The sequence below is a fragment of the Parus major genome, chromosome 1A (genome assembly GCF_001522545.3).
Source record: "Parus major isolate Abel chromosome 1A, Parus_major1.1, whole genome shotgun sequence".
Lineage (NCBI taxonomy): Eukaryota > Metazoa > Chordata > Aves > Passeriformes > Paridae > Parus > Parus major.
The window spans coordinates 17,217,253-17,242,220 of NC_031773.1; the positions used below are offsets into that span (position 1 = coordinate 17,217,253).

General features: G+C 34.0%; 1 protein-coding gene across 8 annotated transcripts in view; it reads right to left on the reverse strand.

Annotated features, from left to right (window-relative positions):
• BRD1 (bromodomain containing 1) overlaps positions 1-24,968 on the reverse strand; it is a 66,157-nt gene that overhangs the window by 23,793 nt on the left and 17,396 nt on the right. For 6 of the 8 annotated variants that reach the window (XM_033514707.1, XM_033514706.1, XM_033514705.1 and 3 more), the window contains 6 exons: positions 14,169-14,325; positions 8,675-8,806; positions 7,321-7,449; positions 6,093-6,405; positions 5,050-5,310; positions 1,377-1,865 (listed from right to left, as the gene is read on the reverse strand). In XM_033514707.1, coding sequence (XP_033370598.1) covers positions 1,377-1,865; positions 5,050-5,310; positions 6,093-6,405; positions 7,321-7,449; positions 8,675-8,806; positions 14,169-14,325 — 1,481 coding nt within the window. The remainder of the gene's footprint in view (positions 1-1,376; positions 1,866-5,049; positions 5,311-6,092; positions 6,406-7,320; positions 7,450-8,674; positions 8,807-14,168; positions 14,326-24,968) is intronic. The other 2 variants (XM_015627268.3, XM_015627269.3) reach the window with 2 other exon arrangements.

Consider the following 24,968-nt stretch of genomic DNA (forward strand, 5'->3'; position numbering starts at 1 on the left):
TATAAACTAGCAAATTAGGATATTTGGAAATCAAAGCTTTTTATATTATTAATAAAGATTAACTCATTTCTATTATCACACTGCCTTCACTTGGTACTTACTTCAGAACTAAAGTACCAGATCAAATCTGCATGCTCTTTCCTAGCTGTTAGGAAAAGGAATCAAAGCTGGGGCTTTGCAAACAGTCAAACCAAACAAAACCCCAAAAATATAAATGAAAGACAACTCCCCTCACTGTATCTTACATAATGTTTCCTCATACTATGATTCCAGCATTAGAATCATTAGTGTCCTCACCTGATCATTCAAAAAAACCCCAGCCAACCAACCAATTAAAAAAAGCGCATCACCCCACACCCCAAAAAATCCTGTTATTCAAAACAAAAAACAAATTCTCATCAAACAAAAAACTTTTCTTTTCCCCCAAATAAATTCCCTGTCCCCCCAGCTTTTGATGAACATCTTCACACCTAATGTTCAAATTGAACTCCTATCTCTTTCATTCAAAGAGACAAAATCCCCACATGCTGTTTTCATACCTGCATAAGGGTTCCCAACATGACAATGAAACAGATTATTTATTTCTAAGGTAATATAAAAGTCATCCATAATGTCCATGGATGACATTAAGGAAATATCCATAAGTAATTTCCTCATGCTGCTTTTCTTCCCCAAATGTTTTATATGAACTTCTCAAATAAATAGAACTATGGTGTGCTAAGAGAAGATATCATTAATGTCTTGAACTATTCTGCAGTAACGTATCAAGATAACATTTTATTTAAAATATCCTTTAGAGAAGTCTTAATGAGAGTGTAATCTTACCTGCAAATCTACTTAAAGTGCACAGACTAAAGAAAAAAAACCACATGAAGTGTCATATGTTGGGATTTTAACACTTCCATAAAATACATGGATATACAAAGTGCCTCATACACAGTCATCAGTTACATAATGTAAAAATACACTTGAAGTAACACTCAGCAAAATGAAATCATACATGGCACAAGTATTTTTTATGCTGCTGATTACAAGCCTTCAAGTTTTGGCATCATATGTCAAGTTTCTGTGTAATTTAACAGGGAATGTGAAAAAAAGCAGCCGATTCATTTTTCCTAGAGGTTTCATATACACCCATACATGTAATCTTAAAAACTGCATCATGAAACTAAAGAACCCAAACTTGGTTCATTAAGTCTAATTGTCAAGGGCCTACAAAAATGAGTAATAATTTTTTGAACTGTAACTACTCAACAGTGAGGACAATCTGTTTCATGTGCTAAAATCTGAAGATTAGCAATCACGCGTACGTAAAAATTAACAGGTATATTAACTTTCCAGACGCATCCATTCAAAAAAGTTTTGTAAACATTTACCTGTATCCAAGCGCTTTACAGGGGACTCATCATCAACCTCAGAATCTCCACATGCACTCCTTGATCTTTTCCTTGGGTGCAGAAGTGTCTCCAACCTTGGAAGGACTACAGACAAAAAGGTTTTGGTCCCTAGCTGTGGAGAAGTTGGCTGGGTTTCAGTGTTCTTTGCAGACTTTTGGGGGCTTATACTTTTCGATTTGCAGAAGAGAATGGATGTACGTCTGTTTACATCAGTTGATGACTCAGCTACAGCAGAAACAGTCGACTCATTGAGATTACTGTCAAGTAAGTGTTCTGGAGTGTGTCCATTTATTTCTTTCTGAATGGAAGTGCTATATAATTCATTATCAAATTTTACTCTTTTGTAAAGCTTACTCTGCTCTGGATTGAGTTCTACTGGTTTGAGGGTTGGTGGTTCTGAATTAGTCTCCAAGTTTGAAGGAAGAGGTAATGCATCTGATGGTTCAAGTTTAGGGGGAGATTTATCTCCTGAAAAAATTATAAATAGAGTGTGATTTTTGAAAACCTGTAGTTATAAAGTCTATTATAAAACTCACTATAAATGTGCAGCCCACCAAATAAATTGCTGTCTGGAAACAAAGCATAACATTTTAAAACCAAAACTTATCTAGCAACAATCTGTCCTAGTTAGTAGCTCCTACTTTTATAGTGGGAATGTAACAGGGGTAGAAAAGATGCCTATAGCTGGTATTAACAATTTCTATCTGGATAAGTACTTTTTTTCTTCTCATGCAGTTATGTTAGTTCATTAACTAAAAACTACAAAATCTATTTTTTCATTATAAAGTTGGGGTGGTGGATGATTATCTGTTAAATGCAACTATACTGCCATTCAAGTAAATACGTGACAACGCATGTTTTTATCTATTTCACCTTATCAGTATTCACCTTACCTGCCTATGAAAAATTTTATCAGCTAACCAATTAAAAAAAAAAAAAAAGTACTTGCAACCTGTTCTACTTCAATGAACTAGAATGTGTTACATAATCTACACAAGGACATGATTTGTAAAGCCTTTTTACAGTTTTGGCCAGTTTTATCTACCAAAAAGAAAAAGTAATAAAAATGGGGAAGAAAAACCCAACATCCCCAAAATCTTGCAGCTTGATTAGACACTGGTTGACAAATATCTCACTTGATAATGCAGATTTGATATGAAAAATCAGAAGAAACACCTTCTACCATTTTTCTCCAGGCCCTTTCCACCCACACACATTTTAATTTATTTTAGTATGATCATGTCCCACTCAATTCTACTAAATACATGCTGGGAAAAGACAACAGAGATAGGACAGTAAGCGTATAAAAGTGGTTTTGGTTTTTCATCACAAGTAATAGGAAAGAAAATAAACATTCTACGATTTCAACATTCCCTAAAACAAACAGAATGATGTCCTAACTCATAACTATCAACTCGAAAAGATGTTACAATCTTTCTAGCTTCCAAAAGAATACAAGAAAGGAAATACTTATTCTAGAGTAACTGGATAACACTAATGTACTATTTATGCTATCACATAAAATATTTAGACTTAGTTAAATTTTCTATGCCACCTGAAGAAAGGTGTAAAACCCCCAAACGTTTAAGTTCTCTATTTGCAGTTTATTTTGTTTGGTTTTGGCACAGCAATGTTCACTTGGAAATCAATGATTTTTAAGTGCAGAAAAATATTTACCTCATTCTTAAGGTTTAATCAAACAATAGCATAGTTCATATTAAAAATACCTGTTTTTAAAATACAGTGTAACTGTGTTTACATCATTTGAAGGCACACAGGTATCAGAATTGGTAATTAGTATTTCAGGAAGACTGTAGAATGAAACATACAGTCAGATAAGCACATGTAAACTATCAGCCATTAAAAAATCCTGTACTTTGAAATCTCCAAGGGGACTTTCTTTGCGAGCAAATTCTGATTTTCTTACAGCTAATTAGAAAATATTTGCAGAAAGATTTAAGAACATAAAACCATTTGAGAATTATTTAGAAATAAAACCTAAATTTCATGGGGTTATTCTGGTACTGTATTTTTCATGTAATCAAAGACGGGAAACAGAATTGCAGGGTGTAATTCACAGTTCTATCAAAGTCAGCTCCTGTAGAGATCCTGGGCACAGGATTTTAATACTTTTCTTATCTTTTTTTGGGCAATTTATTTTCTTTACTCTTTTATGTACCTTCCATTTGAGAACTGAAATTTGAACTAATTATTATTACTCTCCACTAGATCAGAACCGTAACAACCATATCAGTCAACCCTGGATCATACCTTTCATCATGTTTTATTTAAAAAGCATACTGTAAATATAAGAAAACCACTACTGCTCACTTTGGACTACTTTTCTCATAAAAAACAGCTGAAGTGAAAGGCTATGACATAAAAATGCTAAGCTATAAATAAAAAAATGTTGTGGACTCATTAGGTGCCAAACCACACATTCCTAAAGAACTAAAATACCATCATCACTTGAAGATTAAAAGATACCCAAATTTAAAAAACACAAACCATTAAACATTTTGAGAACACTTAAAAGCCTCAGAACAAGATAATGTGTTGACCCATGTATGCTTTTTCTACCAATGCTCAAATCTCCAGCAAATTCTATATTTGGAATTAAGCACTAAGTGGCTGTTTGAATGGCAGTAAAGGACAACCATTTTATTGACTTCAACTTTCAAAAATTTTGATAGCATAAAGCCACAAAAAAGAGCGATGATTTTATTTATTACCATGCTTCCACTTTCCCCTGAGCTCTTTCCTCCTCCTATTCAATGCACTTATTCAAAAATTAAACACATCTCTAACTCTCCTAAGGAAAAAGTTTAGTTTCTTAGAGCTAATCATGAAACAAAGTCAAGAGAATTCTTATTCGAGTGACAGATTTTTTTGCATCATTTAAAAATGAGCAATAAAAACCTCAGAAACTCAATTAAAAGCTAAAAATGCAAATGTGATATTTAATTAAAATATGAAGTTAGTCCTTCCAGCACACTGCTCGCATTGAAACCATGGCAATTAGCCAAAAGTAGACAGTTCTGAGATAAATATTTTGAGGAGGAAGAGAAGCAAAAGGGGAAGAGCTGGGCAGATACGGGTGACTTGATTCTACGACATGAAATTTGTTATGTCTTATCAGTAGTTAGCTGTATTTAAAATAAATAAACAAATAAACAACTCCAAAGCCTGCTCACCCTCCTCCCTAGAGCCGTGAATAAAAAATGCTACAAACACAGTAACAACAGCCAGAGTCTTCATTACCATTGACCTAGGCTGACATGATCCCTAATACATATTCTGATGTTTAGATGTATTTCCAAAAGTACAAAAATATTTTCCACTTGGGCATTTCTGACTGTTTTTCATATGAGATTATTTGCACTTTCATTTTTCAACACCTATGTTTTTAAAGCCTTGTTACCATGAAAAATAATGGAGTTTTTTTTTAAGATCATTCTATTCTTAAAATATTTGTTGTGATTAAGCAGTTATTTTAATGTTTTAAAACTATTATTTTAATATTAAAATCAGTATTTTAAATTTAATTAATTACAAATTATCAAATTCTTTAATTCACAGTATTACTCATATCACAGCACCTGACTCAAGTGGTTCAGAACAGTACTCATTTAAACCTGGTTTACAACCTTACCTTCTTCTTCTCCGTCTTGTTCCAATGCTGCACTTTCTTCTTCAAAACTTCCAATACCTGATTCTATTTGAGGAGCTTGGTTGTGTTGCTGACTGAGTTTGTTGCGAATAATGCTGATTTCTTTCTTTAACAGCTTTGCCCTTTTGCTCCTTGACCCACTGGACTTCATTGCACAGGTGAGATCAAGTTTTTCTAGCAGCTCTCTCAGCTGTTCTTCCAAGGACATATGTGCTCTGTTTGCAGGATTCAGTAACCTATCCACTGGAGTCAAAACATGTACAATTGAAAACATGTTAGCAATTCCCAGAATATTTCTGGGAAATAATAATAATACTACCAACAGGAAAAAAAAAATGAATCCACGTGCCAAAATAAAAAAAAAATACTGTCAAAATCCTATTTAGATTACTGTCAGAAATACTGAAAATAATTCCTACTATATATTTACTGTTTCTCTTAATTAGCATTTTGCTCAAAAAAACTTAGTAGAGCAAAGAAGTAAAAGGTCAGAAGGAAGACATAATTAATCCTTTCCACTCTAATAGATTAATTCTATCTTGTTAAAGAAAAGGACAAAATTATGGTTACAAAAGAAATGTATTAATTATTCTCCTGCACTGCCACACCTTAGAAAACTCATGTGTATGTCAAAAGAAAAAAAAATTAATTCCTAATATTACAAACATGCTCAATTTTTTGAGTAGGATATTTAGGAATGTGCTTAAGTTTATGAACACTGGTATTCATTTTCCATGTCTTAGAAGCATAAACAATCATGTGAAAGAAAGCACTCAACTTAAAAACCTTTTCTGCATAAATTGCTAAATTAGACTGACACCGCCAAAATCAGACTCCAGACAGCATTTATGTCTAATAGCATAGAATAGATTAGAAACATCAGACTCTTTCAAGCAATGTCTTTAATGTGAGGTGGGGAATCTAGTTAGCAAACTGAACAGCAACAATCCTAAGCATCTGTATGGAACATACATGCTATGTGCAATAAAAACGCAACCTTCAAAAATAATTGAAAAACATCTTACCATCTTCCCAAGAGAAAGGTTGGGGTGACTCAAGTTTAGGCCGTTCTGGTAAGTGCATTCCAGTTTCATTGTTATAACCAATTCCTTCAGCATCTCGCCTGGCTTGCCTGAGAACTACACCTCCTTGATCTCTTAACCGCACTGCAGCTCTATAAAATATTGTATCTTTTGCATTGTATTTCATACAGTTATCTATGATCAGATTGAAGTCTTCCTCAAACTCAGTGAGGTTTTTATAGCCTTGAGCTTCTAACCGTTTTCGCATGGTGGAGAAATCCATAGGATGTTTAATATGATCCAAATAGTCTGGAACCTTTGAATAAATATTTAAAACACAAATAGGTAAAATTGTTTTATTACAGACGAAGTAACATTAGTTACTAACTGATCCACTTTTAAAACGTATTTTGTAACACCTCAATGCAAGAAATAAAAAATGTAACTCAGAATTGCACATCTTGATATTACAAATATCTGCATGCCAACAAAAGTTTACATATTACAATGTTCTGCATATCAGGTAACAAGTTTGAGCTCTACTGAGATGCTGAAATTACTTTTTCTTGGGAATTCTGTGGTTTTACGTACTCCTACTTCCAGGCAACTAGTGACAGGACAAGGGAAAATGGCCTCAAGTTATGCCAGGGGAAGTTCAGGTTGGATACTAGGAAAGATTTCTACACTGAAAGAGTGGTTAATAATTGAACAGGCACCCCAGGGAAGTGGTGCAGTCGTCACCCATGGAAGTATTCAAAACAAATGGGCGTGGCATTCTGCCATACAGTTTTGTCAGCATGCCAGTTATTAGGTCAAAGACTGCACTTGAAGATCTTGGCAGTCTTTTTCAACCTGAAAGATTCTACGTATAATAAAAAGACGTGCATGCAGTATATGTATATGCACACATGCATATTCTAAGTCTATTTCACCTTCAGGTAAGAACATAGTAACTGCACTGCAATTTTTGATAACATTAGAATTTGCTTTACCAAAATCATCTTACTAAAAAATATCAGTATGTACCCAACATTCCAAACAAGTATTTCCAATAAATTATTTTGGTATATAAACATAAAAAGGCTTCACAGCAGTAAACCATAACTCATGTTAATTATCAGAATAAAGATTGAAAGGTAACACTGCTAACTCTGCATGTAATGACTTGCTTCTCGTACTTAAGTATCACTAAGACACATGTAAACATCAGGAAACACAGCTGCAAACATACCTCTTTAAGGTTCACTGGCTGAGCAAATATACGAGCAGAATCCTTTTCCTGCAGCTGATCCAGAACCGATCGCAGAAGTACAGTGAATGGAATAAGCTGAAGTTCCATGGTAACCTGCTCAATCTTGACCTAAAGTAGTAACAGTTATCCAACTGAGCATTTTTCATTACCATATTGTATTAAAGTTGTTTAGCAGCAATAGTATAGTAATTTAGATAAGATAAAAAATATAAATACATTTAAGTAAATGAGTTCAGTACTTTCAATATCATCAGTTGGCATTTAGCTGACATCAGTTTTCAGCTAAATCAGTTTCAAAATAAATTTCAGTTGTACTGCTACATTTGAAGTATAAAAAGAGAATCTGATTTACAAGCTACATAAGAGCGAAACAAAGAGTAATTGGAAAAACAATGCTCTACATAAGCTCCAAGAAAAGTATTTCAAAAAACAGAATCAACATCTTCAAATACTTGAACATCCTTCAGATTTTTTTTATTTTTGACACTACTTAGTTCCGCTGTAGATTAATTTTCAGGCCATTTAAAGAATTATCAGCAATTAAACAGTCTTGCTATGGCTAAAGTAAATTCTTAATGGAAGAGTAAAGGTGTGCGTACATATATATAATATAAACATGAAATAAAGTATAAGCAAACACATAGATGTAAAATACATGCATATAAATAATAATACATGTGTAAGGCTAGTGATACATGAATGTATATGAATGATGCATAGAATTCCAGAAAGCACACCGCAGGACACACAAATATGATCAGAGTGGAGCTCTCTTATGAAGAAAGGCTGAGAGAAATGGGGCTGTCCACCCTGAAGAAGAGAGGGCCCAAATGAGAATTTATTGCAGCCTCTCAATATTTAAAGGGGTTTTATAAGAAACATGGAGACAAACGGATTAGTAGGGCCTGTAATGACAGGACAAGGGGTACCAGCTTTAAACTAAAAGATTCAGACTACGTATAAGGAAGGAATTTTTTACAATGAGGATGAAGCACTGGAACAACAGGTTGTCCAGAGACATGGTAGATGCCTTATTCCTGGAAAAACTGAAGGTTAGGTTGGATGGGTTAACCTGATCTAGTTGAAGATGTCCCTGTTTATTGAAGAGGGGTTGGACTATATGATCCTTCATGATCCTTTCAACCCAAGACAGTCTATGATTCTATGAAAATTTTATATATTTTAAATAGTTTGAATGCACAGCATGCATATATGCTACTTGACCCTATGCGAGGATTAAAATACAGCTGTCCTACTGAAAAAACTGTGTAAAAATACTTAAATTATCTTTCCTTCAGAAAAGTTTCACCAAATTAAAAGGTGCTCCATTTACCTGTTCTCTTTTTAATTTTTCACGCTTACGTATAAGTTCTATCAATAAACGCGCTCTTTCAAGATCGTGACGCAGCCTTTGCCAATACTTCAATTTTTCCTTTAAGGCTTGCATTTCTTCATCATCTTCCCTCTAAGAAAAGAATCAAAATGTTTTCATGAAATAAAAAAATGCGTATCTCTTTTAATAAGATAGCTCTATACAATTACAAAATGTATGCACATGAAAGGAGAAACTACAGTCTTATAGTTATGGCACCTGCTCATAAGCTTCATGCTGCAACAACAGAAAACCTGTGGTCAGGGTATCTTCCAGAGTTACTTGAGGGTCTAATTGAAAACAAAATCTAAGCTATATCCTATGGCAATGGCTATTGACATCAGAAGTAACACAGCAAACAGCAACTGAGAAATACAACAAGCTGCAAAACACAATACAGGATTTTTCCATCAAAATCTGAATTAGGTGAACACCACCAGTTTCTTCAGAAACTCCAGCCTGGTAGAAACAAATTACTGATGTGGTCAACACAGTCCACCTCCCTCACACCCAGCAGAACTAGGACACACTTGTAACAAAACAAAGTAATTACGACTTGTGAGGACAGGAAATGTAAAGTGTTTATTAGAAAATATAGTAACTTCAAATGGTACTGCAGGTAATAATGCAGCAATACACCCTTTTGGAAAATGGATGAAAGAACTTAATTTACACATTTTTCAGAGTAAGTAATATTTAAACACTTGCAGTATTTAGATTGATTTGTACACACAAAGCCTAGAATGTTTGTTTGCCTTTACTATTTTTCTTAAGGAAAAGGGAGGATACTAGAATACGACTCATAGGATTCAAATGGTATTGGTAATTCACTAGAAATGAGGCCACTGAGAAACTGAATTCCTGGTATTACTACCAAGTACACAAAAGAAACATCTGCTTTGGAAACTTATTACATTTGAAAAATGACTACTTTATAAAAGCATCTCTAGAGATACCCAAAACTTTGCATGCTTGTCCATAACTAGTATAATGCAATATACACTTAAGTGATCTCAGAAGGTGCTCTAAAAGCTAAAACAAAACCAGCAAATTCCATCAGCTTCCATATAGAGAACACAGAGGAATAAAGGAAAGTGGCTAAGCAGATGAACAACAAACAACATTACAAATTATTACACTAAAGCCATAAATTCTGTAAGAGAAGAATAATTTAGAAGTACCATAGGTCCTCTAAAGGAAGCTTGTGCAATTCTTCAGATAGTTGCCTCTAAAAACACAATTACAAAACCTGGAAGATTATCTAATAGATTTGTTAGTGCTATAATTCTATCACCTGCATTATATTTTATTGATTTATATATTTTGTAAAGATAAAGCTTAGTTTTATTCAAATCTCTGACTTCACTGAAGTTGAAAATACTTAAAATATCAACTATTTCTGCACTAGAATACAGTAATCTGGAAACAAGCATTTGTTCCTCTTTTCAACAAGAAAAACAACAACACAAAACAACAAACAAAAAACCAAAAAAAAAAACCAACCAACAAAAAGAAAACTACCTAGAAACTGGAACTAGAAACCTCTAGCTCCATTTCCCAGTGACTATTACAACTGACAGTTTTAATTTCTTTTAAAGCGTTAAATCTTTACATAGACACAAGGTAATTTAACTGCTGGGGTCAGAATGGTTGAAAGCAAATTTTGTCAGGAAAAAATATTAATATTTTCAATAATCTTCAATTCCTTAAAATTCTCAAGAGACTCACTGTAATAAGAAGCCTATACTGTTACTACCTGCTGCTCTCCTAAACCCCATCATCTCTGAGTATAAAACTCATGCATGGAAATGCAACCCAACTTTCAGCTGTACTATTTTTTTTCAGTTCTACTGTTTTTCAGAACCAAAATTAAATTGCCAGATGTAGCCTTGTCCTCCCTTTGCTTGCTAACATTCAGAGAGCTCTTTTGCCTTATGTAACTTCATAACTTAAGAAACTGGGGAACCAAGCCGAATGAAAGTTAAGTCAACAAAGCATACTAGTTCTAGGGCAGGTCAGGAAACTTAAATACAGCAAGAAAATATAATGTTAAAGCAGACACTTAAGTACTTATCTGAACCTCAAAGTGTAGTTGCACTCGAATAAAATTAATATCTTTTATGTGAATCAGTTGTTTTACCAATTTCCTTCCCTATAAAAGGCACATACTTGTCAATCTGATGATGTGACCCAAAATATCAAGAGCACCCTGCCTGCCTTATTTTTTTCTGCACTCATACACTACCTTTCTGAATGGCAGTCTGTCTTGGGGATTAATAGCAAGCCTCCAATTCTTTGACATAGAAAGTTTCTACTGACTTTCTCGTAGGAAAGTTCCCAGTCTTTCTTTATAAAACTGTTCTGCGAGCCACCAAGTTTCATTTGGCTGATGACACAAGAAAAACTTATTATAAGGAAATTCTCGTTTGGAGAGGGACTTTTCATCAGGAACTGTACTGATAGGACAAGGAGCAATGAGTTCAAACTGAAAGAAGGGAAACTGAGATAAGATGCTAGGAAGAAATTCTTGACTATGAGAGTGGTGAGACGCTGGAAGAGGTTGCCCAGAGAAGCTGTTAATGCCCCATCCCTGACAGTGTTCAAGGTCAGGTTGGGTGGGGCATTCAGTAACCTAGTCTAGTGGAAGCTGCTCCTGTCCACAGCAGCAGGGTGGGAACTAGCTGATCTTTCAGGACCCTTCCACACCAAACAATTCTGTGAGTCCATGATTTTCCAATGAACTTAGCTCTTGCTAAACATAGCATTACCTAGAAAAGCTAAAACTTATACGGTTATTAATACTAAGGGAAGAGGAAAAAATTTTTAAGTCTACACAAAGAACGTGCAGCAACTGAGAACTCATCTCACCATTAGTATGCTACCAGTGTCTCCATACCAGCAGGCATACTGTCAGTGTAGCACCATACCCCTCCTTATGCTGGATGTGAACGTGTGAGAACAGCCTCACTCCTTACAGAGATTGTAACTTAATATGACACAAACAAAAACAGAATGACAGTGATGAAACTGGACCCTGAGCAATACAATTAGTTTTATTAGCATGCTCTGCTGGACTTGTATGCCAATCAGAAAAAAAAAGTACTTAGTGGTTGCGACTTATGTTTGTAATGAAACCTTCAGTGCAGGTGTGACCTTAAGTTATCAGCAACTTCTTTATTTCTTTTATTTCTTTATTTATTTCTTTATTTCCTCTAATGGTGGCTTTAAACTAACATCACTATTGCAGCAGCAAGCTTCTACACTTCTATTTCATGCCTTATATTCATTCAAGCATTCATAAAAGTTCAGCGAAAAAAACTAGAACACTGACAACATAAATCTATTTAAGTATTCCAGTATCTTTCCTTAATTTCTAGGTGGAGAGAGAAGTGAGAGTATAAACCATTCTCTTACAGACTTCCTTGCTCCTGCAAACAGTGAGGCAGTCAAGGTCTTTTTGCCTAGTTTAGAACTTTTAGAACCTTCAAAACCATACCATAACTGAACTCTGAAACACATTTATTAGGAAGTAAGTCTAGATCATGAAGACCTCTCCCTTTGCCAAATTTGTTCTGGTAACCAAACCAGAGAGAGGGATAAAAACCACTTTTCACCACACATCCTGAAATAATTTTCAGGGTTTTGGTTCATCATTGTAGTGCTCTTTTTCTGTTTAAATAACAATTAAAAAGAAAAAATCTGAATCTGTATTACATCACTTTTTATATTTCTTTGATGAACTGAAAAATCTGTGTAGGTTTCTTGATATTCTGACACATCACATAAAACAAAAAAAATTTTCCCATCTGGACTGAAATTAACAAAATAATCATGCCTATCTAGAAATTTTTAAGGTGTTCTCACAACAGCTATGCCACTGCTGTTTATTGTCTTGATTATAGACAGGTTTATACTTGGGAGTAACAAAATACATTAAATGCCTTGCAGTTATGACTGCTTTGATAAACAGCTATTGAAGGTGCTATGGAAAAGACAATGTCATACACAGGACACTTGCTACTCACTGAAAAGCACTAACTACACATTTTTCATCAACAGAATCAATTAATACTCAGCTCACCTTGAAACTAGATTTTACTTTTCAAAATATCAAATTTTTTAACAGACCAATATAAATAGCTTTCAATTTATTTAGAATATATTATTTCATTATTTAAGAATCATTCTCAAATTAGGAAAGAAAATAAAGAAATACTGTTTTTACCAAAGTGTAAACAGGTAATTGAATTTTAAAATGCTCATAATAAAGGCCTATTTTATTTTAATCAAACACCAATTACAATAGTGGTTTTATTGTGATAATCATTATTTAAATATATAGAGATGTTGCACCCTTATCATGGTCCTTTCCAATCTCAATTATTCTGGAAGTTATTAATTAATTTTTCCACAAGAAAAGCTAAAAAATAGACACTTACAAACACGAAAGAATAAATAATTAGGAAGTAGTGTTGAACACAGTATTTTTATGACCACATCAATCAATGACTTAACCAGCAAACAGAAATACAATTCTAACTAAAATAACAGTTCCACTTCAGAGGGGGAAAAAATCAATTTAATACCAGTAAATTATTAAAAAATTAATTCCTAAGTTTTAGAGGGTATTTTACAAGAAGCCAAATGCCAGGAGAATGGAAAGAACACAGCCACCTACACATTCCATTCCACTAAAAAAGGTAGCTGGGATGCAGTAAAAATTTCCACATCACGATGCTTCACACATGGATCCACACAATTCACGAGTTTTAACTATTTTGAAGCCATCCAGCAACTTGAAACCAACAGACCACCTGGAGCTGCTTTTTTGTTTTTCAGCAACTTATTCATAGGAGTGTACAACTAAACTTATGTTTGTCTGTAAGCCCACTTGACTGTGTCAAAAGCAGAACCAGAAATGGAAACAGGTCTTTGAACTTCATCAAGAGCTTGTATTTTGCCATTACCAAACAAGGTGGGCAACACAGATCTGAATCTGAAAACTGTAAACTAGCTAACCTTTTATCCTGTTAAAATCCACATTTTTTTCAAGCGTCAAATAAGACATCTGCTTTGCATCTCTTGATGAATAAAAAACAACTTTTATTTATCTGACAACACACTGAAGAATGAGTTCCAAAAAATGACAACACTTATCAAAGAATAATGGCATTATTATGGTATATTTGTGATGATAGTATTTTTGTGAAACATTTAAGCAAAACAGAAGAAAAAGCTACACTTTTTTTTTTTTTTTAGTATCTCAGCTATTAAAAATATTAGACAATTCCCAACTGCCAATATAGGTAATATCACTTCAGAACAGCATAAAGAATTTATTCAGTCCTGAGTAAAAGAAAGTTTTTACTTCACACTAGGTTTCCTAGTTTATTTTTAACTTAATAAAACAGAAAATTTCTGATTTCTTCTTGTAAGTAAAAAGTATGCCACATACCTGTTGTGTATTTCTTTGTGACTGTAAACTGGACTGCAGCCTTCTCAAGAGTGGAACACCATTCCTAGACAGTCTTTTAAGCAACCAGTAACTGTGCACTCGTTCAACAAAATGCTTCTTTCGCTGAATGGCCACCTGATTCATAATCTTATTTAATCTAAAACATGGAAAAACTGATATTGTATTTTTCACAGCAAAGCATAAAACATGGAGGTTAAACATCATATATATATGAATGTATACTATAAAACCAGAAGTAATCACTATGTTACTACTTTCAGTAAGATCCCTTCCACTACAATTATTTCTGAGCAGGTAAGTTACAACCAGTGTTTGACACTGTAGTTTCTACCAAATACATTAAGGTACTTTATATAAAGCTAAAGGGAATAATTTTTTTTTTGTATCACTATTGGAAGAGCAATCCCAGATTATGGCTGAGAATAAAGCTTTACGTACATTTCAGAATGATTTCATGAATGAAATCAGATAAAAAGCTCCAAGTCGGTAAGAAAATCATCAGATCATTTGTTGCCATCTACAGAAAGTAGTTTATTTTACAGACAATACATCTTCAAACTTTTTGCAGAAAAACATGCAATGAAAGCCTTGTATTACTCTATTAATATTAAATTTCTGACAAATAAACCAACCAAAAAATATAAAACACAGGAACAATTATTATTTTACCCCACACATATGATAGAAAAAAATCAAACAGAGAAGATGTGAGGATGATATAAACAGTTATCAAAATATTTAGATCAAAACCAATCAGTATTTTGCCCAGAGTTGCCTTTTAACAAATGTAAATATGCATATACTCATTTACAAATACTCAAGAAAAGTGCTTTATGAACAAACACACAACACTGATTCCTATTTTTCAAATAATGACAGATAGATGTCCAAGTTTCAAACATGACACTGGCTTCTGAAAACATATTAAAAAGAAAGTTTATCTGAAACATCTTCAGCTGTCTGTGCCTACAGTATCTTGAAATTACAGCAAAACAGAAGTTAGAAGAATGGTTGTAGAATTAAAATATTTTCTCTTTGTATGATAATGCTGGTTATTTTAACTGGTGGCAGCCCTTGTAAAATTAACACAAGAAACCCCATGCCACCAACCCCCTGTATTGCAAGAGAGATGGTTCCTTCACTTGGAAGCAGGAGTGAGCTGCAAAGAGAGCTGAATGCAAAACACTTATAGAAAGGATAATAACAATGAAAAAAGAAATTAAATCTTCACTCAGAATATTACTACTACCCACAGCAAAACTCTACATTCAATAGTACAGGGTTTATCACATATCCTCCAAAATTTAATACTAAATCAAGTATTTATTAACTCAAGAAGTGTCTGAACTGTAGAGCAGTAGCATGAGACATTTAAACAAAAATGTTTAATCATGACTGTATATACATACTAATATTTTTCTCCTTTTTCCCTTTTTTGTATTAGGAAGAAAGTTTTGCAGGTAAGTGATAAAAGCTAAGTAGTCAAAATACCTAAAGAAAATGTAAAGTGAGAAGTAAGCTTTGGGTAAAATGGTTTTTAAGAATGTCTAGGAAAAAGCAATATTTTTCTGACTAACATACAAATGAATGTACTTTGAGTTCACCAAATGTTATCTAACCCTGGGGTTTTTTGGACTGTGTAGAAGATAAGGAGCAATATTCATTGTCTGTTCATTTCTACTAACTGTAGCTGAAGTTTTCAGTCATCACCAGGTAAAGGCAGAGCAAACCCAGGTTTTCTTTAAAAATACTGTGCCATTGTGTCCTTTGGTTTCTCAATGACGTTGTTTTAATTAATAACTAAGCTAGTTAGGCATTCTTGAAAAATTCTAGCTTAATTTAAAGCTTAGAAGGTCTGCAGATGGACTTCAGACTGTGTTGTACATCTTTTGCTGCAAGACAAACACAGGCTCCACAAAGATTTACTCAATGCAGAACAGATGCGACCCTACTAAACTTCAAACAACATAATTACAATTAATTATAGAATGCAATCAAAATCAAGTAACTACTTTCACATATCTCTTGGAAACAGTAAAACCTACTGAACTGAGTAAAAAAAACCAAAAACATAGCCAAATACACAACTATTTGGAAAGATCAGAGCATCAAAACATGAAGAAAGGTGCCTTGGCTTCATGCCCATCAGATGTGGCAAAACTAAGCAAACATCTTTAACGACAACTTTAAGCACATTTGCCAATTCACATAATGAACCATACTATTAATATATAATTGTAACAGCAGAGTGTTAAAAGAAGCTTAAGAAAGATGTTCACAGAAGACACTCTCCAACTTTCAAAACATAAAATATAAATAAACAGAAGGTAATTTGAGTGCAGAGACTACTTAACAAGGGGTTAGAAACTACTTATCTCTGCCCTCCCCTCTAAATTAAACCAAGTATTTAAACACCACATATGGGTAGCTGCTATATACTTGTCAAAATAGAGCTCTGAAACTCTTCATGTGGCAGATATCTACAGAGCCTCTACACTATGAACTTAGTGCTAGGAGGATGTTACATCTGCTGTTAAACTAACAACCTACTACCTATATCACAGCTCTTGAACTGCCCTTTTGCTTAGTCTGATACTTCCAGGTGGACTTTAACAGCCCCAAGTACTTTAAATTTTGATGGGCAATACAACCATTTTGGGCAAATGAGACAATGTTGCTGTAGAACCCTGCAAGTTGTACAGCCTGGGTACTGATTTTTGAAAAAGGAATTTTCCACACGTTCCACTTCCCTTTTTTTATCCAACAAAGAGGTAATAAAAAAAAATACTGAGGAATAAAAAAGGCATGTATTTGGTCTAGGTAAGGGAGAGCTGTTTAAAGACTTCATCCAAGATCTGACTAGGACGTGACAGGATTAATTGCTACACAACACTGATAAATCCCCAGTCCAGAGGGGCAAGGCTCAGAGAATTTACGGCACTTCCCAGAACTACAGAAAACACCTCAGCAAAGGCATTTTTTTGCTAAGGTATCTGTCCACACTAGAACTTCTTCCAATATAAGCATGTCAAAAAAGAACAGCTTTCTGTATTATTTTCTACAAATAAAAGTCAAGCATAGTCAAGCAAGTAAATTGCATTTCTACAAAGGCAAGTCAAGCATACCAACTACTGGGAGAAAAACCCATAGTTTTCCCCCAACTTACCAGTTATTTAAAACAAAATACACTGATAGAGGAATTTGAAAATTCTTGAAAAGGTGACTGTGTTCCAATGATATTCAGTGACTGCTGCTATCTAACTGGTCTCATAAAAGAAGCATTAGGTTTCAAGCTGATGACCACTGCAGCCTTTTGATGTTTTAGCACTGGCAGTCATACTAATTCTTGTTTTTGTGTTTTTAGAGCTACATGCCAAAACTACACAGATGATAAAAACATTTTTCAGAATGGTTTTAACTGTGCCACAGCCAACTGAGTGAGCCAGAACTACTTCCTTTCCCCAGCCTCAGCCCTGTAAAACACTGAGGTGCACTACAAAGAGGGATATCAATACAGTTTCCTGCTTGTCTTTAAACAAGCAAAGATCCCTTTGAACCGAACCTTTGAAATAGCACCTGTAGCCTCCTCACATGGAGATATCTGATGGATAATCTACCCTGTAAAGAATGATACACTTAATGCACTGGTCAATGCATTCAGAGAACTGAGTGTGTCACTCAGTCCTAGTCTCCCCACCTTTAAGACAAATGCATAAAATAAGTTTTGTCAATGTAAGACATGTGCATTTACCATAGCAAACCAAACAGCTGCCTCCTTTGACTCATGACTTCCTTCTTTTCCCATTTTCAGTTACATATCACTGTGGACACTATGGCAACTGGTTATAGGGAATAGTGTATCAATCATTACCTAACTACTGCACAAACCCACTTTTTAACTTCATAGGTATTATTTTAGTATTCAAATACCTCAAGATTCTTAAGTTTTTGAAATATAAACTGGAGAGAACATTTTCTTGAGCAAGTATGTGATTTGACAACATTACTACAGTAATTCAAGCATGAACAACTTAGTATGAAAATCTGTATTAATCAGACACCCAAAGGAAGATCAAATATCTATTACAACTAAACAAGTTTTGAACATGAACGAACCCTATTATTTTAATTACCATACTTATCCCGAGCCTCCGGTTTTATCAGTTATTTTGCATTTTCCTTCATCCAGCATAGCACTACTAAAGGTACCCATAACACAAGAAAATTGTATTATACTCTGTAAAATTTCATTCAGTACCACTGACATACCAGTTTCTCTTGACCTATGCTGATATCCATTAACAATCAACTTATGTTCCACTTTACAGAGCAAATAAAATACCCTTATTTTCCCACACAAAGAGTGGAGATACGTTTTAAAACATGTCAGAACAAAATGAAATAAAAGAAATTGAACAAGTTGCAACAAAGTAAACTGAGTTTCCAGAACACTTAAATTTTCAAGCCTTGTTCAGCAAAGTTCCACAAAATATACTGAGACTTCTAGGAAGCAGGAAAGATGCAAGACTTCCCTACAGATTATTACAGTAATTCCCATGACACTCACTGGAAGACAACTATGCTTAAAACTAGAATAAAAAGCTATGGAAGTATTTATTTGGGGAACTGGAATTAATTCTGGAGTCTTAGCAACTATTCTTCCTACCTCCATATCTAGAAACTTCAATTTTTGAAGATCATAATGCCCACCTGGACAGATGAAACTCTCTCTATTCTTACAGAAAACCTCTGGCAGCAGCTGCTTATCAAAGTGTTTGCAAAACTTGTCTTTCAATACACTATCCTTTAAACAGTGAAGAAACAACTTTGTTATCCTATTCCTCAATAAAACTTACTGTATGACTTAAAAATAAAAAACTCTCAAACTGTTCTGACCAATTTGAAAGACAACACAGGTAAATGAATAACTATGTAAAAATCAGAATCCATCTGCATGTCTTTATTTCCTTTTGAAAAAGGATAACATTCCTTTAATAACAAACAGAAGTCAGCTACGTGCCTAACAGTACATAACAAATCCTGGGAAGACTGGAAACTATTTAATGTAAACCTCTGCAACTTAAGTGTGCAGAATCCCCATGCAAAAATACACACTTTCTTAATCAGAACTACTTTGCAGCTTTTATTCCTTTTTGTCTGTTATGTTTATAAGTATAGCTACTGAATTTACCTCTCCTAGGTTGAGAGTCTAACAGTATATACTTAATCTATTGATACATCTTCTAAGCCTGAAAGTCTCTCCAGGTTCCTATTCTTTATTCAACATTTACTGGTATTTAAATAGTATTTGATTTTAAATGCACATGTAGAAAGCACTTTGTCTTGCTTACATGACTGTGAACCCCCTATTTTTCTATCTGAGCAAGCAGCTTGTAAATTTTTTCTTGGACAGGAAAAGTAGAACAGCGAACTGAAGAGGTAAGAAAATATTGTTATTTCAATTAATTCTTTGTTATTTTCTTCCTGCTTTAACAGCTAGAGTTTGTGACATTCCAGAACTTTGGAATGGAAGGAAAAAAACCCAAAAGAGTAAGTAAAATAAAAAACCAAAACCAAACCCACGTCAATGAAAAATCTCCACCCTGTCAAATTGGAAAAATCTCTTCTCAGAAAAATCATATGCACATTACTTCTGCCAATTCCTGTACATATAGAGTGACCACATATGTAAATATATTACTATACAAATATAATGACCACATTATGATGTTGAAATCTAATATCAAAAGGCTAAATTCACATCAGATGTATTAATCAAAAATCACATTTTGATCTGTAGTAAGAAGAAAGCTCAGTATTTATCTTCTTTTTTTGTGCACTCTGTAACTTGATCATTGAATAAAAAAACCTGCCAGGAGACAGTTCTTTAGACAATGCATTCTTTAGATGTTTTGCTATGGCACAAATCACAACATCCTCCTTCTGCTGCCAAAAAGAAAAAAAAAAAAAAAAAAAGGAAATTTTCACATAACTGGTGAAATTCAGAAGTTCTGAAGAACAAAATCACATAAATCTTAGTCTTTGTAACTGCATTATCACATATATAACTATTGTGGACCAAACCCCTTAGAAAGCACATAAAATATTAATTATATGCCTTACAGAACTTACATATTAATTTGTTTTAAGCGTCTTGGCCTTGTACATGTAAAATAAACAGAAAAAAAAAAAAAACCCTACTTTTCCAATTTACTAAGTAAGTTACACTTCTTTGAACACATTAATTAATCCTTATTTAATAAGTCAACCAGTGTCAAGATGAACTAGCTTCAAATTACGCTCTTAAGTTACCTTCAGGTTTTTTTTAAATACTGCTGAGGGGAAACTACTGAATACCACAGTAGCTCTTTTTTTAATTTAGGGAAAATTACTTTTTTTATTTAAGCAAAGAGATCAGGATGACACCAGCAGTAGTTTCTACATGTAACAGAAAGGTTTCAAAGTCAATATGACAAGAAAAGAAACACCAGCAGTTGATGACTTCTGCCGTTCACTTAGGTGATTCTATGCTCCAAGTATTAGGTACAGTCACAAGGCACACCTACATCATGCTCCCCTGGAATTAAAATAAGCATTTTTCACACGATTCTGTGAATTATACATACATGTATGTGTATTCAAGGAGAAGGAGCTAACAGACATTGGTCTGAATTTATTCAGCTTCCAAGTTCTTTGTAATGTTGGCCCCAGCAGTATTTTTCAATAGCTTTTTTATGCTGAATTTTAAGCCAAATTTCTTGTTCTTTTCTCCTACATTCAAGACTTTCTGAATGTATTAAAAAAAAACCCTGAGTATCCTAAAAAATGTTTTAAAAAATCCCCAAAAGAAATCCATATACTACATATATATGAATAAGCTACATATGTATGAATAAGAAGCATTATATGTGAATGCTGACTAACAGTGTCTCAAAGGCGCTGTTAATGTTCCTTTCCCCTTATACTGCATTTCAACACTTCCTGTTTCTTTATTATTTACTTTTCTGGTCCATACAGCCTTTCAGAGACTATCAGGATTTCTGTGTTAAGGTAACAAGATTACATTTAATTACTTTGTAAGAAAGTGCAGGAAAGCTCAACTGGCTAAATTATAAACCAAAAGAAAATGCAGGTTCTGCCTTGAGACACAGTAACAGAAATCCAGCTTATTACCAGGCACAGTACTTCTCCTAACAAAACCAAATATCAACATAGAGAAATCAGTTAATGTGGGACAGATAAATGCTGATCCATCAGAAGAGCTGAAAATGTTTTTCTAAGAGTCTCAGCAATTTTTGCTCTCAGTTGTCAACTACTACTTACCTACTTTCATAACAATCTTATAATTCTCTTTTAATATTAATGATGCAACACACCTCATGCAACAACAGTGTTCCTATGTCTAATAAAAGTGGGGCTTTTTTACTTATTCTTTGCTCTCTACACAAATATTGCATTTCAAATGTTTTCTTAATTTCAGACATAACAAACATGTCATGTTTGCAAAAACAGAAATTTAAAGATGAAAGCAAATATTTATACTTTAATGTCAGCTTCCAGTTAATAGAGCAGTACTTGCATAAATGGCATTTTAATAAAACAGATTACAGTGTATCTCAGCGTATACTTTTAAAATACTGCATATTAAGTATTTTATATCACATGCTATATCCCTCTAAGTATATAGGTACAATTCAGAGCATTTTTAAATAGTGTGAATATTGACACTGGCTAACAAGCAAACATTTTTTAAATGTCTCTTTTGACACGCAAGATCATGAGACTACACAAAAACAATGCTATTTGTACTAAAGAATCAAGCTCTCACAAATAACAGAAAGCAGGTAATTTTCCCAGCTAACACTGTAACACGTCTGCTTCAGGTACTCATCCTGATTGCTGAACAAGGCAATAGTTACAAAGTACAAGGATCAGCAGCAGCAGATTAAAACAAACCCAAGAAACACAAGAAATTGAGCACAGAGAATGCAAGATAACAGAGAGAAGCAGCTAGATTTAGATTGTCAAACCAGCTCTAAAAGTTAGGATTTCCTAACTTGAAAATTCTGGACCTGCAGTCTAAACAAAATCCTTCTACTACTTTTTTTTTTNGGGGGTTGGGGGTGGGGAATCTCTCTGCTAAGCAAAATTCAACCATTACACATGCCTAGTGGCAATGCTACTTTAATAAAAAAATTGCCATTTTCTCCAGCCAAACTAGCTGGTTGGTGGCAGTGGGAGGATACTTTTGGAATACCATTTGCCAAGAGGAGCAGGTACTGTCTGTCCCTCCTGAACAGGGACAGTTTTAGAGTCCTTTCCCATTCTTCTCCCCACATAGCACAGCTGCTCCTACACTTCCCAGAAACACAACTTTTAGAAGATGCTCATTTCTACCTTTAAACAATCAATAAAACAAAAACAAAGAAACCCCCCCCCCAAAAAAACGGGCAAATAAAAAAAACTGATGACAACAAACAGTACAGTATAAGCAACCACATTCAAGAGTTTTGTATTTCAATAAAAATTGAATGGAATTTCCTAGTAAAGAAATAACACATCTCTGCAGCCAGGTCTGACATACATCCTCCATGCATAAGAGCTCCCTGGTAATCCCATACATTGTTACAAATGCTAAGCAAGTTACAAGTCAGCATTGACAGCACTGAAAACTGAAACCACCTTAAGGCTCTACAATGAACTACTGCACCTTTGGAAGTAAATACTTAGGTATAGACTTTCCAAAACACCTAGGCAACAGGACAGATATAGGACCAGCATTAAAAATAAATCACAAAAAAAAGAGGCAGGGGAGGTAAGCATTTACCTCCTATCATCAGTGGATCAGTGGTGAGCAACTTCTGATCTGCACCCCTAAATCAGTAGTTCACAGATGAAACTCACCCCTAAATCAGTAGTTCACAGTCTGAGAAGTCATATAATTAGATTACAAATGACCTAGAGAAAGGACACTACCTATATAATTTAACAGCAAAAAGCTCAGTGTATGACATCTGTGTAAGATATTCTAGTCATTCAAGGCAGTAGCAGAGAAACTTGACCATAAGGTCAAGTTTCCAGAAATTCATAAGCTACAAAAGTTGTGCAGAAATTATGAAGTATGCTTTCCACTCTCAGTCTTTTTAAAATATCCTGAACATTAATATAACTATTTTGGAAAAGAAATTTATTAAAAACTGTGTTACTAAAATGCTCAGTTGTTCATATACTGTTACCATCCAGAAAAGGATACAAATCCTTCTCCTTAAACTGAACTTAAACTGCAAGATGACTTTCCTTAAGCTTTGCCTGTACTTCGATGTACTCAGGGGCTGCATCCAGCATGTACTTTCCTCCTGACTATGATCTTCATACTTGTACACTCGTCCAACTACCTATTCTGAAGAGCCAGCGATATGCTAAGGAGATGAACAATCTATGTATTAAGAAAGCCATCCTAACCAAGCATCTCCATGTGTACCTCAATTTCCAGAGATGTTGGAAACACACTGAAATCAAATTATTCGGGTAAAAAAGCACTAGTTAGTGTTTAAACACTGAGTGTATATATTTATTCTCTAGTAACTTAAATAGCTTAATTGTTCTTCCTCAACACCTCTAAAAAATCATGCTTCAGCTTGAAGGGAAAAAAAGAGTATTAAAAAACAGATTAGAGAAAAAGAACAATTTAAATGAAGACCAGTGTAAAGTTATCCAAATAATTTTTTAATACTTTAGAGGTATGTACTTAATTCCTAAAGAAACACAAGTGTGCTTCCTAAACGGAAAAAAAAAAAAAAGAAGAACAGCCGAAGAAAACTAAACAACTTTGGTTCTAAAACTAGAGATCAGGGTCTGCAGTGTAATCACTTTTTAATATGCCCATTTCTGTTTTTTAATTCAGGGACCAGTTTTCTAGGACTGAACATGTTCACGTTACAAAGACTACGTAAGCAAGTGCCTCCCTCAACCAAAGACAAGCAATCTATAATAAAGCTCAACTTTAAAATACCTTTAAACTTGCACATTTTTTACACTTATGACATACAGTATAGGAACTGTACTTGTTTCTAGAAATATGAAGAGAAGCATAAATAGAAGAAAGCTGAATTTCTCTGCAGTCTTGAAAAGAAATTTAATCATTAACATGCAGAAAAGAAGAATATGTCTCTGCATTTTTGCTCCTGTCATCTAATGACTATTTAAAAAAAAAAAAAAAACATCTGATGATAGAATCATTTCAGGGCCTTTTTTTTTTTTAAGTTGACAATGAAATTAGCTGCCAGAGGCACAATTGAGAACATACTTTCTAATCCTCAATTCTTAGTTCATGTTCTTTCTTACATTGTCTTAAAAAAAGCAAAACAAAAACACACTACACTATTAGGTCCTAATTAAGACAAAGCCAAATTATTTTACACCAACTTCCCTATTCCATGGACAGTAGTTCCTGTTTAAATAGCAGTATTAGTTGTCTACTGTCAACTAAAGCTTCTCTGCAGTGCATTATTGAACAGAAATACCATTTTACCAAGCCAATCCTATCAGAGAACAGAGCAATCAATCTGATTGGTGTTTGTGAACACTGTATGGAAGCTGAAGGCTGTTTGTCAAAGTCAGTCAAGTAGCTTCTTACATTAACAAAAGTTATTACAGGAAAGAACTGCAGTCTCTAAACATGTATTTATTTAGATTAATTTAACCAGCTTTAATTGCTTACTACCTGAGACTTGTGAGTCAGCTACTTAAAAAGGCATTGTATTATTTTAGAAGTCCTCA